General features: G+C 41.7%; 1 protein-coding gene across 1 annotated transcript in view; it reads right to left on the bottom strand.

The window, feature by feature from the left end:
* The window catches only part of LOC306884665 (teashirt homolog 3-like), a 37,934-nt gene extending 21,129 nt beyond the window's left edge, over window positions 1–16,805 (bottom strand). The window contains exons 1-2 of the mRNA XM_079440734.1: window positions 15,773–16,805; window positions 15,050–15,407 (exon numbers count right to left, since the gene is read on the bottom strand). Of these exons, the coding sequence (XP_079296860.1) occupies window positions 15,050–15,089 (40 nt within the window). The 5' untranslated portion in view covers window positions 15,090–15,407; window positions 15,773–16,805. The remainder of the gene's footprint in view (window positions 1–15,049; window positions 15,408–15,772) is intronic.
* Between the last annotated feature and the right edge of the window lie 1,048 nt (window positions 16,806–17,853).

Genomic DNA, 17,853 nt, shown 5'->3' on the forward strand with positions numbered 1-17,853 from the left:
TAACTCCCTAGTAATTACTGAAGTCAGTGTAAGGTTTTAAGGTTTTTGTAAGGTTTAGGTTAGTAATTAATTTTGCTAGATTTGGTAACACTGATCTACTAGAATATCTAGAATACTGATCCAAATAATTAGTCATTTCTTCAGAAGGATGTAGTAACACTTGAGTCATTACTATTCAAAACCTTACATATATCTCAAAAGCTTAAAATGACGTCAGTCAGTATTAGGGAGTTATGATGCTTTTCACTTTAGAATACTGATCCAAGTAGTTTGTAGTTCCTTTAAAAGAATTTGATCATTCTTGAGTCTAGTGGGTTACCATGATCTTCATTTTAGAATTAATTATACATTATGCATAATTCACATTAATTATTAAACTGTACACAGTAGCTCTTAGTAGTTCTTTAGGATATATAAAACAAATAGTAGTTATTGATTAGCTAATAGTGAACTACCAGTTTCAACTGAGCGCTATTACTTACTAAATCACTAATCATAGTTTCTTGTTAGGTAATAGTAGCTACTACAATGTTAATAGTGCATTAGTCACTTGTTCCTATAGTTATTCATTAACAAAGGATCAGTATTCTAAATTGTTACCCATAAAATATGCATGAATGCATGCAACAAAGTAGTTTAATGCTACTACTACTAATAAAACAAATTGTCCTACTTTACAAACATCATTTTAGAACAATTTCACAAGTAGTATTATATTTTAGCATTAGTTAAGTTTTTTTTTTTTTTTTTTTTTTCCCATCTGTAGCTCCCAGATGTGATGGCAAGGGACTTCAAGGCCATATCTAAATGTATGCAAGTCAATAAAAGACTAAAAGAACCAAAGCAGCCCCCGAAGCCATTTTTTGAGGAAAGATTATATTAAGAATCCAGATGTACATGGCTAACCACACTGGGGCCATTTTAACCAGTTGGTTTCAGAAGCATTTTTTTACATTCATGGGCCCCTGTCAAATTAGGTCTCTGTATTGGAGCGCACTAAATTTGCATCGGCAATCAGTCGTGAGAGTTTGTGTAATGTTTGACTTCAGTGCGTAACTAGCAGCTATAGGGACTGACCCAGGACCAGGTCAATATATAACCTCACAGCGACTCAATAAATCACTTAAACCCATGTTTGACACAAGTGCAACTGCGAAGAGAGATTACGCTGATAAGCCATTTAGCTACACATTTACTGAGAGCCAGTGACTGAACTTACGATTGATTATGTACCGAGAGCAGAGCAGGGATGCTAGGAAAACATTTTAAACATTCTGAAGTGCCCTAACATAAACTAGCATTCAAATTTAGTTCTGCGGTTAAAAAAAAATAAAAAATCCTTTTATTATGGAATGAGTCATTTTATATCACAACGTTATATACCACAATATAGTTATTTTTACAGGAAATCAGTTGAAAAATATGGTTTAATGGCAATTTTTGGATAATCCGTTGTATCCAATACTTTACAACTGAAAGGTGCTTAAAAATTTTTATTATTTTCTCATGTTATTTTCTCTTTCAAGATGAATCCAAACATAACATAACCAACGAACGAAATGTCTCACATCAGTTAAAAAAAAAAAACATCAACTCTGCATTGTGCAACACTTGAATTGAAAACAAAAGTCATCAATTCTGTATAAACCCTGTTTTGTGTCTCACGCCTTAAATTCTTATTCATTCAATTGTTTGGGCCATATCCAGCTCCGTTTCTTCTCATTATGTTTTTGTGTCGCTTTCATGTAAATGAAATGTCTGCTAAAAGTGGCGCACATATAACACACCGCAGTATAAACGCTAAAACAAAATATCTAGCGGTTGACACATTTTCATAATACCGAAAGCAAGGCTCATCATATTAGTCTGCAGACTAATAGTTTCATGTCAAACATATCAAACGCTAATCAGATATAGCCTGAACAACACCTTTTTTAGCAACCATCCTGTGAAAAAAAACAACTCTAACACTCTCACAGACACGGAGTTAAGAGCCTTGACATTTCCATCTCTATAATTTTATCAGAAAGGTATGTTGAGGAGGTGTGAGAGTAGTCGTGTCTATCTGAGGCATATTTGTGGTATGGGCCGGCGCAGCAATTTTTTCTCCATTTACACAAAGGGCAATCCATGTCAGTGTGACGTCTACGAGTGCGTTTTACAGTGTTTTGACTGGACTTTCAGTCTGCACCTGTGTGAGAAGATTAGAGTGACTCTTTTATCTGATAATGACTAACCAAACACTACTTACAACATACAGCACGGACACTCCCTCATGTTTCATCTAGCAATGCGGGAAAAGTGTCATATTAATGTTTGAAAACCTTTATTACCATTCTGAGCCAAAACACTGAAATGGTATGCACAACGAATGCTGTGTGAATTCTGAAATTTACAATAAACTTTGATAGGAATGTAACATTTGGGAGAACGCTTTGGTTTAGGAGGTGAGCGCATTGTTCTGGGTCTTATCTATGTACGTAGAGTGAAATGATGGAGAAAGCAAGCGAGAGAGAGACAGACAGAGACAAAAAGACAGGCCCATGGGAGAGCTGCTGCTAGAGGCAACATGACCTCACATTACCTCAGAGACATGTAGGTGCAGGAGACACTGCTGTCTAACCAAGTGAACAGAGACACAGGCACAAACACTCCACACACCATGTTACTGCAAATTATTGCATGGCTCTCCAGAATACTTGAAACGGGTCGGTCAATGCAGGCATTCTGTGGTCAGATATTTTTGGATAATGACAGCTAAACTGTATGAGTGACTGCCTGACTCTACATTATACCAGCTCACACCACACAAACAGACATTTACACACAATATTGTGACAGTAATAAAACGCAAATTAATGATGTGAAAATTAGATGAAAACTTTTATGACATAAGAGTGATAAAGAAAGAGAAAATCGGTTAAAAAAATCTACAACTTGTTTTTTTTTTATTTATTTAATGTTTAATTTAAAAATGTCATGGTGTGACCGATAATTTAAAAAAGAGATAGCATTTTACATACACCTAAATTACATGTGAGCATTCACATCATAGTCATTAATACAAATGGCAAAACTTCAGCATAGGGACCAATTCTCACTATTAACTAGTTGCTTATTAGCATGCCTATTATTAACATGTTGACTGTTTATTAGCACTTAAGTACATATTCAGCATGACCATATTCTACATCCCTAATCCTACCCAGATAGATAGATAGATAGATAGACAGACAGACAGACAGACAGACAGACAGACAGACAGACAGACAGACAGACAGGCAGACAGACAGACAGCATTTTCATGTATTTTTAAATCAATTAACAGGGAGGACAAAAAATGAGCATCGTGTCATTGACCCAAACTTTCTGCATTATACAAGTGACTGACCCTGCGTAGGTGTTGATAAAGCTGTCCTGAGGTACCCAACACGCGGTCACTCATTATTCTGAACTGCAGGGCTGTCTGTCTCTCTCTGTATCTGAATAACATTAGCTGACTATAAGTGTGTGTGTGCATGCGCATTTCAACAGAGACATCTTAAGCTAGAGTTAAAGAAGGCACACCGTGTAGGCCTGAGGCTTTGTGGGAAAGTCGCAGCGCGTACACACACACAGACACACACTCAGAGGCACACAGGAGAGCGAGCGACATGGATTTGAAGAGGAACACTTTTAAGTACGCATTTGTAGCATTTGCTCGTATCAGAGCGAGGTACTCAACCCTTTCATGTGGTTCCTCTCTCTCTCTCTCTCTCCCCTCGCTCACTCTCATCTCCTCTGCCAGCCCTTTTATTATTTCTCTCCCCTCTCTCTTACTCCTCCGATCTCTTTTTAATTAATTACAACCTGGTCTAGTGACGCTCCACTCCCTTACTGTGTCGAGCGAGTGAGACTGAGTTAAAGAGAGAGAGAGAGAGAGAGAGAGAGAGTGAGGACATGCCACACGCCAGTGCTTTCCTCCTGCTCCACTCTCTTTCCCTCGTTTTTCCCTCTTCACTCTCTTCTCAGGCAACCCTGAGCAAGTGCTAGCAAGGGTCATATCTTTTTAATTATCTTTCTTGCCTTTGATTAATTATTCCGTCTGACAATAGCGTGTTTCTAATGCTTTTCACCTGCCCGTCTTGATTGACAGTGCCTCTGTCTGAGTCAAAGCAAACAGCTGCTGCCATGATTGCCTAGCAACCAGGAGGTGATGGATGAGACCCAGAGATGGATGGCCACAATAAATCATGTCTCCTGCTATAAAACTGGAAAAAAAGAGAGAGGGAGAGCGAGGGAGGGAGAGAGGGGTACTAGGAAGGGGAAGAAATAGAGCATACAAAAACAAAACAACCTATTCTCTCCATCCTGTTCTTGCTTTCCCTCACGCCCCTATGTTTTTCGCATTCGCTCTCTCTCTCTTTCTCTCGCAGGAATGGGTTTGAAGCTCTCTTAACAGTTTGACCCAAGCTTTCAACCTCTCTCAGAAGGGTGCAGCTCAAAAGTGGGGTTTGCAGGGGCAGATGAAGCCCATAGGGCTTTATAGATGCAGACCGCTGAAACCCAAATGCTGGAGGAGTTCGCCATAGGGTGGGGCCTGTCATGAGTTGGGACATGTTCTAGGTGCTGGAAAATTCAAGAACAATGAATCCAAGTACACCCACCACGTCCAGCAACGAGCCTGCAAAGCAAAATCATTCATCAAACCAATTTCAATGCGGCCGAGAGCGCGACGCATCTCATGTCAATGGTCGTGCAGTCCCCTACCACAACAATGGACAAATATATCAAGCATTGTTGAGCACTCAACTGCCACCGCCAGAGACGACAGGAATCTGACCAGCCCGTGAACCGCAGGCACACAGCGAGAGCGCGCCGTTAACCGAATTATCAGATGCTTATAGATACTGTGAAAATATGATTTGGACAGATCTCATCTTACGGTCACAAAAGGGACAGAGGAAAACATGATAGAAATGTTTTCATTAACGCGGGAGGATCAGGTGCGATTCGAGCGCTCAGATATGCGTTTCTTTTTCTGCTTTCGTTAAAGGTCGGCGTCATTTCCTGCTAATGAAGCCCAGCTGTTCCCGCTCTTTTCAGTCCATGACGACAATGGTCACCTCTTTCCTGAGGTGCTGTCGACAAAACTTTATGACCTCAATGAAAAATGTGTCAACACGGGGGGAGGAAAACAAAAATGGGAAAAAAGTCAGGGTTACCCAGGTTACAGGGCCACGGTGATGACAAACAAAAACACTTTGAGTTTTGTTCTCAAGCCCTGCCACCCCTCGTTTTGTTTTTGCCCTTTCAGGCGCAAAAAAACGGGCAGCAAGTGGGTGAATGAGTGAGCAAAGGAGTGCGGCTCCTCTGGTATCTGGTAACGAACAGTGCAAGAGCTCGGCCCATCCATCAGAGGAAGCCCACGTCCTGCTCTGAGCTCTCTCTTGTTCCCTCTCTCTCTCTCTGAGCCCTGCTCAGGTTACAGCTTTACACGGCCAGTCTAAATAATATTCAAAATGATGAATGACATGGCCAGCCTCGTATCCATCATCAATTTCTTTCTTTAAGGAGCATCCATCTTCAGTAATGCTCCTTTGAATCATGGGAAAGTGAAAGAGCCCCGATTCACTCGTGCAGGCCCCTGGAGAGGCAGAAGGAGGGACAGGAGGAGGGAAGAGGGAGGGTAGGGGACGGCGGATTTGGGTTCTGACTGATACCTGACAGCCAGACGTGCGCACAGACGCGGTCTTCACGAGTCAGACGCATGTATGCTAACTTATAAAACCTACAACATCCCATGAGCTCAAGAAATGCAAACTTCTGTACGTACTTCATTAAATAAAAATAAAAATTGCACAAACATTAAAACAGAGGAATTCTGGGGAAAGATTTGAGTGGCATTGTTAGTGGACCTACTGGAGCCGTGTCTGCCCCTCATCCGCCATCCCCTCCCCTGGCTGTGCAGACCCCTCGGTGGTGTGGAGGCAGTGGCAATTCTCTGAGGGGGGGACAGCCCCTAACACTGGGCTCCTTGGCAATGGCCTGTTTGATAAATGACACATGTCATTCTGTCAGGAGAGAAGGGTGGGTCCATGATGTATGACCATGCTGAGGAGCTGGGGAAATCGACTGTTTGGCATGGAGCGCCTCTCTCTCTCGTTCTCTTTCACTCTCTCTGGTCCCGCTATCCGGGTTCAGGACGGCATCAAAAAAAGGCTGAAGTGTTGTATCTGTGCGTGTGGGAGCCAGAGAACAGGCCGGCTTTTCTTTTTTTTCTTGTCTATTGCTCCATCTCACTTTCTTTCTCTCATACTGTCCTTTTTATTTAAAAAAAAGGAAGAGGAAACAGGCCAACGAAGGAAAGAAAGGGGAAAAAAACTATGTATGAGAAAGAAACAGACAAGTCCTAAAAAAACCTGGCTCCGAGTAGTGCGAGAGGGCAAGGGTATCAATCAAAGTCAAGTTCGGCAACAACGCGACTACTATTTCAAATAAAAAGTACATACCACAGACAAACGACCTCAGAACGGCGCAAAAACGAAACCCGAAACGGCTCGCCGACCAACCGACCGAAACTCTCTACTCATCCCTTCTCGTGTCTCCTCAAAGGCAGGCTTCAACTCACCCCTCCTTTACTGTAAAAATCGTCTTCTCTTTTTCCTTCCTCTATCTCATGCTCTTTTCTTTAACACACTGGCAGTGGGGGCCTGACATCTGCAGAGTGCATTTAAAGAAAAAAATGTGTCAAGGAAGCGTGATCCCCCCTCCACCCTCTCTTTCTCTCTTTCATTAGCTCACTGGCAGGGTGGCACTTCTCAAGCTCATTACAGCCAGAGGATTTATGGTGCCGAACCCAATGGCGGAGAAAAGGCATCTGTCAATAATTGCAGGGAGCAGCGCACACACATCTCGAGAAGCTTTGAAATCTCATTAGGTATGCAGTTATCAGGCATAAAGATCAAAAACATTACTCAACTCAGACAGAATCCTACCAAGAAACATTAATTAGCAACAGGCCCGCAGTATAAAATAAAACAGACTTCCTCTCTCGCTCTCTCTCTCTCAGCCTGCCTCCCTTGCTCTGCCCCTCACACCTGCCTGCCTCTGCCAAGAACCGGAGCGACTAACCTAAGCAGGCGATGCGTATGAACGCATTCAAACGCGGGAACGCACAGGAAGGAAATGCCAGCACACAGGAAAATGCACATCATTGTATGTAAACACTCATATACGTCCACCAAAGTCATGCAGACGTGGACAAACGTGGGACTCCGGTTGAGTTAACAACATCCCCAACCCCTGTGTGGTGCATTCCCCTCGTCTTCCTCTGCCCTCATTAAATAAAACACAACGTGGAGGGAGGAGGGATAATTCCCAGCATCTGAGACTGATCAGGACATGAGAGAGCAAGCGTTTGTGAGCGTTTGAGGGCTGCCCCCTCTCTCTTTCCTCTAGTCGGAGTAGCGAGGAGAGAAGGAGGAAGAGGCCTGTCAGGCCTGAGAAGGATGTCAGAGCTCAGGCTGGCCCTGATTACCAGGGCCCCTCTCTCACTCTCATTCTCTGCTGCTCTGCCTTTCATCACCGGCACCGCCATCAAAAAGCAGTCTGCATGTCACACACACACACACACACACACTGTGATAAAAAAAGTGGCGCAAGACTGATGGCTGTCAGTTTTCAGGCTCAGAGTGAAAGAGGAGGAGGGTGCCGAGACGAGTGGGGCAAGACCCCTGCCATTTCTGTGGAGGAATTGCACACACAGACACAGAGACTCAAGTGACACTCTGAACCAAACCAACTACCAGCCCCCTGCCAAAATCTTTACTGTCTAGTCCCTGCCCCCAAACTAACTCTCCCTCTGTGTCATTTTCTCGGCCTCCCTCGGCACGTCCCCATCGCTCTTCGACATGACAGGTATTACTTCTACGCAGCCATATTTCACTGGACTACACTGGAATTCTCACAGTTGCGTGTAGCTGCCAGAGAGGACCGGCCTCACGGATACACACACACACACACACACAAAGAACTACAGTATCGCTCGGAGTGGGACAGAGCAGGAAGGCGGGACAACTCGAGCAGACGGAAAGAGCGCGGGTCGGATGATTCATTAATACTGTGATACTCAGTGCCACCTCTGTGCAAGGCTAAGCTAATATCCCTCACAGTACCGGGCAGGGTAAAAATAACCGTCTACTACAGCCAGACACACAGATCCCAGAAACCCTCTTCATTTCCTGTCTCCTCCCAGATTCCCCCCCACCGGAAGAGGTGTGGGCCACGGTAGCAGCAAATCATGCAGCATTCCCGAGAATCTTGACCAATCGCCAGCGTGAAACAACAAGTAGACTGGGAGGTGTATTCTGGGTATCACAGCCTAATCGGCAGGATTCAGTGTTCATTGTTGATCGGTAAAATAAACAAGAATCAGTTAGATGAGCATAAGGATCTGATCAACACTTGCTGCGGTACGTTCTCTTCGTGGGAACTGCTTTGTAAAACATGTTCAACTATCACGGTGCATGTAGTTCTCTCAACAACAGAGGAAATCATCAACAAACTACAGCGCACAACCATCTGAACTAAAACTATTTAAACTTTTTGTCAAATCAAAACACACATAAACCTCCAAGGGGAACATAAACATTTAGACATGTTTATTTTTCTTGTACTTTTTGACGTGTAAATGGAAGATAAGCTACTCAAAATGTTTAGTTTAAATGTCAGTAACAACGCTTAATTTATTTTCAATTTGTGTGACTGAAACAAAATCAGACTAGTCAAAACTGGAATAATGCACTTTTTTCATTTTATTATTTAAAAGCTAAATAGATTCATGTTTAAGCAGAATAAAATTACAACGCATCATAAAGCCATAAGCCAGGGAGCGAATTTAAACAATGTGTCAAATTCAACAAACACTAAAGTCATGATAGATGTTAATCTAATATATATATATATATATATATATATATATATATATATTTAATGTCCAGTGAATTCCGCACAGCGAGTTATTTCAAACCATATATTTTAACAGTGTTTAGAGCTTCACATTACTGTGTGCAAATGACAGTATATAATACAATCCATTGCATCAAAAAATATAAATATATTTATGTGTTTTAGTATAGGGCTGAAATAGCACAATTCTAATAAATAAAATAATCATAATCGATAAAAAAAAAATAGTTAGGAAAAACAGGAAATCGCATTGTGCATGGAGAACCTCCACCAGCAAAATTACTTTAAATTAGTGAAAAACATATTTGAAAAAAATACTATGTAATGTATAACAATGTACTTACATTATATTGTATTTTATATTACATTCTTATAATGCAAGCATTTTCTATTTTGCAAAACAATATGAACTAACAGCAGGCGATCGATTACTGTCGGCATTAAACTTAAAATGTGTCTGCATTTAGGTCAATCACACTAAGCGAAAAAGAAACGGAGGGAAATTTTTTTGTTCAAAACAATATCCACTTTTAAACAGTGCATTTAAGTAAGGACTTACATCTTAAATACATTGCATGTAATGGGATTTTAACATAAACGGTAACTTCTACTGATTTACTAAATATAATGAAAAAATAATGTCCCTCACATTACTTAATTACAGGAAAAAGAGCATTACTGTGTTTAGATTATGGTCAATACAGTCAGAGAACTAAATGTGTTTTTGCAAAAGAAAAAAAAAAACCGGCTTTTTAACAGTTTTCGAGAATCTGTATTTTTGGCTATTTCAACTGTCCTGCTGCTTGCAAACTCTGAAATCACTTTATATTGTAACCTTTATATTACAAACTATTTTTGAACACAGCATGTAGCATAACTGCTGGATGAGAGCAGTGGCCAAGATGCAGAATATCTGATCAACCGATAATTAAAAAAAATAAATAAAAATAAAACAATCAAAAGATAAATCAATTGTCAAAATTGTTAGTTGAAGTGTGTGTAAAAAGCGAATCACACACAAACAATGGAATTGCCCTGCACTCTCATTAACCCTGCTGCAGTCAACATCCATCGTCATATCTTCACCAAACAATCTCTGGAAAAGAAGGGATGAAAAGAAAAGAAGAGTGAGAGAGAAACATAGATAGTAAGGGGATAGAAAGTGGGAAAAATGAGGGAAGGATGCAGCCTTGTGAGCCAATTTAAGAAATAAGTGCTGATGCATCAGCTATTGACTGTGTGAACGCTCCTGATAATGCTCAAGGCGAAACTGTGAGGGAAATGACAGCATCAACCGCCTGCAATAAACTGCAGCCCGCGAGACCAAGGGAGCCCTAATTGACAGCTGTCAAGCTAATGGGAGCCATGACGGAAGATTCGGGAAAAAAATTCTGTTTATCAACCATCAACCCTGGTGTGGATCCACAGGGAGGAGAACTTGCCCTCCCTCCCTTCTCTCGCTCTGTTTGGCTGTTACGTTATTCAGCTTTTTCCCTTAACCCCCATCCTTCTTTCCGTCATTCTTTCTCTCTTTCTCTTCATTCCTGTGCTTTTTCCCCGCCTCTTCTGCTCTTAACCCTTCTTATTGTTGCTCACTTCTTGCGGTGTAAAAGGCGGAGGACAGCCATAACTAATCATAGTGTCAGTTGGCTGCCTGGGAACGCAGGGTTTGGGCCAGAGCAATGTGAGGAGGACGAAGACTCAGGCCCCATAATCCACACACACACACACACACACACGCTTCTGAAGGGACACCTACACAAGGCCAAATGCTGTCCTCTGTCCAGCCACTGTGTAAATAAATGCAAGGAAAAATCTGCGACTACAACAACTCATAATTTCAGTGTAACAATATATCCAGCCGGCAAAGTAAAAAGCCGCTCCCTCTCCTACTAAAATGACCATCTAGTTATAACGAAATGTTACATCTATAATGCTGTCAGATAAGGAAAACTGATACAGAAATAGTCAAATCCCTATAAAAGAGCTGCATATGATATTTAATTAGATCTCCTGTTAGATTTGAAGATTTTACTCTCACGATTATTACATGCATAGCATTTAGATTAAAATTCTATCCGTCTGGATTTGCATTAGTATGCACACTTTTGATTAATAACTTCGTGAATTAAATAATTGTATATATTAAACTAAAAAAATCCATTCATTTGAGAAGTGAAATGTAATTCTGGACAGTGGTGTACATGACATAATTTTCTTTTTTCTTAATAACGCATATGATTATCATGTCTAGGTTTTAATAAGGCTAATTAACATAATCAAGTCACCATGATGTTTCATTATAATTTAAGTAATTAAATTGCAGCAGGGGAAGAAAAAAAAATCTTGATCCAAAGTGGACGACTCGTAATTTGCAAAGAAGTAAAAGGACATTACACATAGACAGAAAAAAACTTGAAAACTTCAACGCTGCCAACTATTATAATATTCTTTCTGAGAGTTTGTCTATACTAATCATAACTAACCCTACGTGTTCCATATAAGCATGCATGTGGGTGATGATTATGTGCATGTGACCTCATTTACGAGCCCACCGGTGTTCCCCATATGATCTCATGTATCCAACGCTCCACACCCTCGCCGGAACAGGCTTTGAGTTTGATTAATCATTGCTCCCTGTCTGCAATCAATCAAACACACACGAAATCACAGAAATCAGCTTCTTTCCCCAACTGCAATCCATCTCAGCGCAGCCTCCGTTACATTCGTCACAACCCAAATATTTTTATAAATCATATTTAGCCGCTCTAAACACAATGCGGAGAGTTAGCATTTATTCTAACGCAGATGAGATAAACTAACTTTAAACATGCTATGAACGCTACCATAATGACCAATATCAACATCATCTGTCTTCATACATCAAATCCGCTTGGCTCAAATGCACGTAAAGAGATTACATTTCACCAAACTAAGAGCTGGGACCGACACATCAACATGGAGACTGTAAGTTTAGGTATTGAGGGCATGTGGATGTTTCCATCAATGGTGTGCTTTAGTAGCTAACTTTGATATTAAAAAACGAGACGGACAAAGAGATGGATAGGGGGGGGGGGGGGTTTGATGTTCTCTCCGACTCCCCAAAACAATTGATATGTTTGGTCTGGCAAAAGCTTTGAAGCTTGTGAACAAAAACACGGTGTGTACCCTACATTGCCTGCATCTGAATGGGTGTTTTTTGTTTTTTTTTGGCGGGGGGTGAATCACCCTCGCTAGACAGAGAGTGCTGTGTCTGTCTGTTAAAAAAAGAGATAGATAGAGTAGACTGAACAAATGGATAGCAGACAGTTTTCCCCACTATAAAAAAAAAAATCATGAAAAAGGTGCGCATGAGCCCATGACGCACTTCCAGCCAGTTCCTTTCACAACACGATTTTTCTGCACCTTTTGAGTCTGTTTTGTCACCTCGCCACTATTATTGCTCTTAGTCTCTTGACCATTAAAAGCGCTCTATTCCAGCCAACATGATTACCCAGGTACCCCGGCCCATTTGTCACCTGCAGCAGCAAATTGAGTTAGTGCACCAACTAAAGGCATGGAGGACTGTGTAATATCAACTTGATTACATCAAACTAGCTGCAAACCTAATTGGGCTGGATGACAGTGTGCGGAGCTTGTCATCTCCAATCATTAGGCCTGTCAGGAATCCATCAGCTTTACAGCTAATTAGGTGAACACTAATGAAGCTGGCAAAACAACTTTTCTTTTTCTACGGCTGAGCGGGCCTTCCAGACTTGGTGGGAGGAGGGAGGTAGGGAGAGACAGAACGAGGGAGCGAGAAAAAAAGAGAGAAAATGTGAGGGAGGGCGAAATTTTCTCATGCAAAGCTCAAGGTTGCAGGGGACTGGATTTCCCAAAGTTCCTAATCAAGGCCCATCATCTGCCATCTTTCCTTTGCTCTTTCCATCACGACGGCGCAATCAATTTGTCATCACTCTTTGTATGCCACAGTGCAGTCGTCAACCTTATAACTTGCAGCTGTGAGGGCTGCTGGGAGGGAGGGATGGAGTGAGAAGAAGAGAGAGAGACGGAGGGGAGGGGCATTGGTTTGAAGAAAGGAGAGAGGGAGTTAAAAAAGAAAAAAAAAATATCACAGGAAGTTGCCTCGTCTAAAGAGAGAAAAAAAGGCTCTCAGCCTGCTCTTCTATTTGTCTTCATCCACTCATCAAAGGCATAAATGCCTGATTTTTCTCTCTCTCACTCCTCTGAAATGAGAAGCCTCTCAGTCACCCTTGTTCCCCTCCTCCCTCCTACCCTCTACCTCTGCGCGTCCATTAGGCAAAAGCATTTTGATAAAGTAAAGCACAAGCCTATCGTATTGGGAGAAGAGAGGAGGGGGGACAAAATGAGAGCACTCACTCTGCCAACTTCTGATTGACCATTAGAGCTATTGATGAATGTGGCTGTCAAAGGAGAGACAATTAAATCAAATATGAAACAAAGTTGCTTTGACGGGTCAGACTGATGGAGCAAACCATTCTTCCGTCTACAGATTAGCTTATTAGTTTTGTGTATGTGTGCGCGTGTGTGTTTTTGTTTTTGTAGGACTGTAGGTGTGCCCTCTATTGGACCGTTCATGAGTGTCTCGTACTCCAATGATATCCGTATGCTTGCAAGTGCATCAGTGTTGGTCAAACAGTGTGATCTGTTCTATGTGACTTATGCATAAACACTTAACTGTATGCAACTGTTGAATCTGATTGTCAAAAGTCTGCCTGTTTATATTTAGATAGGATCTTATATTTAGATAGGATCTTCACCTGAAAAAGTTTAAGCTGTAAATATTTAGCCGTCTTTCGTACACTAACAGTCTGTAATTCATGCATGAATAAACAAAGACTTTTTGTGTCTCCAAGCAAAGTTTAGACAAGGATTCAAAAATCACAAGACATACATATTCTAGTTTTTTATCACAACAGTTACTGTTTAAAAATGCAGCTACAATGTAGGCCTGAAAAGACATTAGCAACAGTTAAGCTGACAGATTTCTATTTTTGTTTCTTTGACTACATTTTCCCTTGTTACAAATTTGTCAACTAACAATCAAAATGTCATGAGGTATCCGATAACGTTATTTTTAGACAGTTCGTTAAAAAAATGAAGCAAAATAGTTTTAGATGTCGCCTATCGTCATTCAGGCGGTCTGTTTCTCATGTTCCTCGTGTTAGTGGTCTTTGAGCAGCGGAAGTAAATGTGGCCCTGTGCCCGGCCCTTCTATGTGAAGAAGAAGAAAAAAGTAGAAAAGCGGCAATTAAATATGTTTTAATGGGCGGTTGTCAGAGCAGACGTGACGTCACGGGGTTGTGGCGTTGCCATGGTGAGTGATTGATTGATGTTTATCAGGAATGAATAGATCAAAGAGCAGTCGGCCGACAGGCAATCAATCAGCCCTCAAATCAAAGATGGCAATTGTCCATTAAAGGCTCTTCTTAGACCCCTCGTGCGTCGGCTACACAATCATCTTTGAGTCTTTCCCAGAAACGGAGAGGAGGGATAAAAAAAGAAAATAAAGTTGGCTTTTTAAGATCAAATGTTTTCGCACAAAAAGGCCAAAAACAACGAAGGCGAGCATCAAAGAGAGTCATGACAGTCAGCTGACACCCAAGCCCTTTTTTCTTGCGCTTCTTTATAGATCTCGAATTCATGGAGTCAATATCTACGCCCTACGAGGAAAGAGAGCGGTGAACAATCAAAAGACTTTCAGTCGACATGAGGACTGACCAAAGCACGCAAACTACGCGAGTAAAATAATATAAAGTTAAACATTGTTATTCTCGTGCAGCCAGTCGACTATTGCGCTTAAAATAATTGTGGCCTCAAATGATCTTCAACACCAACATGACAAACTTAATAAAAAGACAACTTTTCCAAAAAATAAAAAACTTTTTTTTTCGTATGTCATTTCGCTAAATAAAGGAGCAGTGGATAATTCCAGATCATTTCACACACACTCTCTCTTTCTCTCTCTCACACACACACACACACACACATGCGCGTTCAGCGTTGCTATGAAAATAGCGCAAAAAATGAAAAACTAAAAATACAGAGGTGAAGAAGAGCAAATGAAGAAGAGCCGTACCTGCCGAGCGCCGGGGCGCTTGCTGTTTCCTCCGCGGCATGTTTCTCTTTCAGGGTTTTTTGTTTTTTTCAGGAGCCCCTGAGATCCCGAGAGCTGCTCCGCTTCTGCTCTGATACACGGCACCTGGGGCGCTTTCACACGCCTGACATGTATCGGCAGTTTTCAAACCCAAAAATCAGACGCCAAGATCTGAAGAGGATGAAGACGAAGCGGGATTTTCCCCCTCTTTCCTCTTTCTCTTTCCCCCCGCGCGTCTTTTGGATATGACGGAGAGTCGAGCTGTTACAGTGGGGAGGAAAACCGCTCGTGCCTCAGTGCGACTCTCACTCACTCCGCGCTGGAAGCTGCAACAGGCAAGCTTAAAGGAAAACGAAATGATCGCGTCACTCAAAGTCGGCAAACAGAGGCAAACATCAAGCACTGTCATATTAACTCCTTCCATCTCGACTGGGTTAGCTAGCTCAAGTCATGTGGGTAGGCATATGTCTCTCTCTCTCTCTCTCTCTCTCTCTCCCTCCGCAGCCGACCCCAATGCGTTCTAATAGTGAAAGTAGCAGCTCACAAACACAACACTATAGAAATGCAATGATTGACACTTACATAGGTGTATATCAAATCGACAGGCTGAGTTAATGTTTGGTTTAAGCCTAAAAACGCGTGCAAGGCAGGCAGCAGTCGCCTTTATTAATGGTTCACGAAGGCAAAAAGCAAAGCTTTACTTACTCGGTCGCTTGAATAAACGTGTTATCCATGAGGAATCCGGTCCGAGTAATCGCATACAAATCGAAAAGCAAAAAATAAAAATCGCGTAGCTGTCGCCGATAGCTTTCTGTGAAAATCCCAAAGACTCCAAGTGCCCACCGCCTTTCAAACGTCCATCTCTTTTATAATAAACAAACCGGGGTACAGACAAAAAGCTTGAAGGAGGATACGGACGGACTTGTCGCCCGCGCGCTGCCTCGTTTGCTTATTTTGTCCGCGCGCGTTGGGAATCCGCTGAGAGGATCGGTGCGATAGGTGTTTGATTGGGTATTCCTGCTTGTAATAACGCACATCAGAAGGAGGGGATGGACTCGGGCTGCGCCTCAGCTGCTGCTGCTGCGAGAGCATGGATCACTGAGCTATTGCCAAACACTTTCTTGGCCGCTAATAGCACTTTTTAGGCTTCTTTGTGGGGCTCGTAGCAGGTATTTAAAAACAGGAACGGGCGAAGCAGACGCGTCTTCCTCTCGCGCTCTCCTGTAATGTCACTTTCGAAAATCCGTTATCTTCACAGAATGGACTTTTAAGACGGTAAGATGATCAACATTTTCCAGATATGTCCATCATCATGGCACCTACTACTAAAAAAACAACAACAGTGTTATAAAGAGAGGGCTTTTTCTTTTTCGTTTTTGCAAGCGTAAAATGTGAACTCTTTGTAGTAGAGAAAGTGCGAAGTTGTCCGTATTAGATGAGAGGGGGAGATGGGAACTGTGCCCTCTCTGTTTACTAGCTGAGGGTGAGTTGTCAGACACTGCCTCTTCCACTAAAGTCCGCGTCTTCGCCTCGCGATCGTGCTGTCTCCTCTCACATCTGACCGCAAAGGGAATCGTATCGAGCCCTCCGAAGGGGGCAATTGGGAGTCGTAACGTTCAATAAAACCAGAATGTTCAGAATCTCTTCAATGTCCGCGCGCCGAGCTCACATGGGCAGATTGAAAGGGAAGAGCAGTCTTTCACGGATCCAGGATGTTTTTGCCCGATCTCACTCACTCGTGTGTGCATGCCGTTAGATCCGCCCAAGCATCTGTCCGTCTAACCATTGGCGCATCCATCAGTGTCACACACACACAGACACACACACGCCGCACGGAGTCGCTTTAACTACGGGCAGCTTCTCTTCTTCATCAAACGACTGATAAAGCGAGATTAGAGTGTTTGGTGGAGGGTGCTTTCCTAGAATAAATAATGCGTTATCAAATTGCTATAGGCGAATGGTGCATCGGAACGCTGCACCGAGTATATGCGTGACGATGTATACTATTTTCAAACTTTAGTGGACGAATTTTTCTCTCGTATTAGGCTACCCACAAGTTAGCCTATATTATTGCTGCAACTATTAGGCTAATAATAACCTATAGACGAGTAATGGCAGCGCGTAATTGTTTAAAAAATAGATTTTCTTAAAGCAACTCAAACAAGTTGATGCAACGAATGTTTTGCTCTTTATTTGGTTATTATTAGGCTATTCCTATGATTTAATTTGATAATATTTTTGTATTTTTGGCAGTTGTAAAGTCTGAGTGAGGTGAATGTATTTGTCTTGTATTGATGTGATTTGCTATAAATTACCGCATGAAAAAATATTCTGAACTGTGGTGTTTATGTTTAGGGCCATATTTCACTGATTGTTTCCGTGTACAAGCATGTGACTACTAGAGAAACTACTTTGATTATATAATCATAGTTTCTTGAGATCCGCGAATTTAATTTGACTTATTCAAAGTTATATTGTCTGTAAAAGTAAAATAAGCACAAATCATAAACTGGAGTAATGAGGATATGTTTAAGTCTCATTAAACAAAGCTATTAAACAGGTAAAACTCTTCCTCAAATATTTACTTTTCATGAGTGTAGATAAATGCAGGTATCTAAATTGAAAAAATATATAAATACAATTAACGGAGACGAGGAAATTGCATCTATGGAATAAAAACTCATTAAAACTCATAAAAAGGTCATTTACTGAGTGTGCGCGCGCGTGGAACAGAGAACAGCTGCATGACTGTATGAACGTGAGCGCGCAGTTTATTGTATCCGCCC

Source organism: Barbus barbus, assembly GCF_936440315.1.
Source record: "Barbus barbus genome assembly, chromosome: 2".
NCBI classification, from domain to species: domain Eukaryota; kingdom Metazoa; phylum Chordata; class Actinopteri; order Cypriniformes; family Cyprinidae; genus Barbus; species Barbus barbus.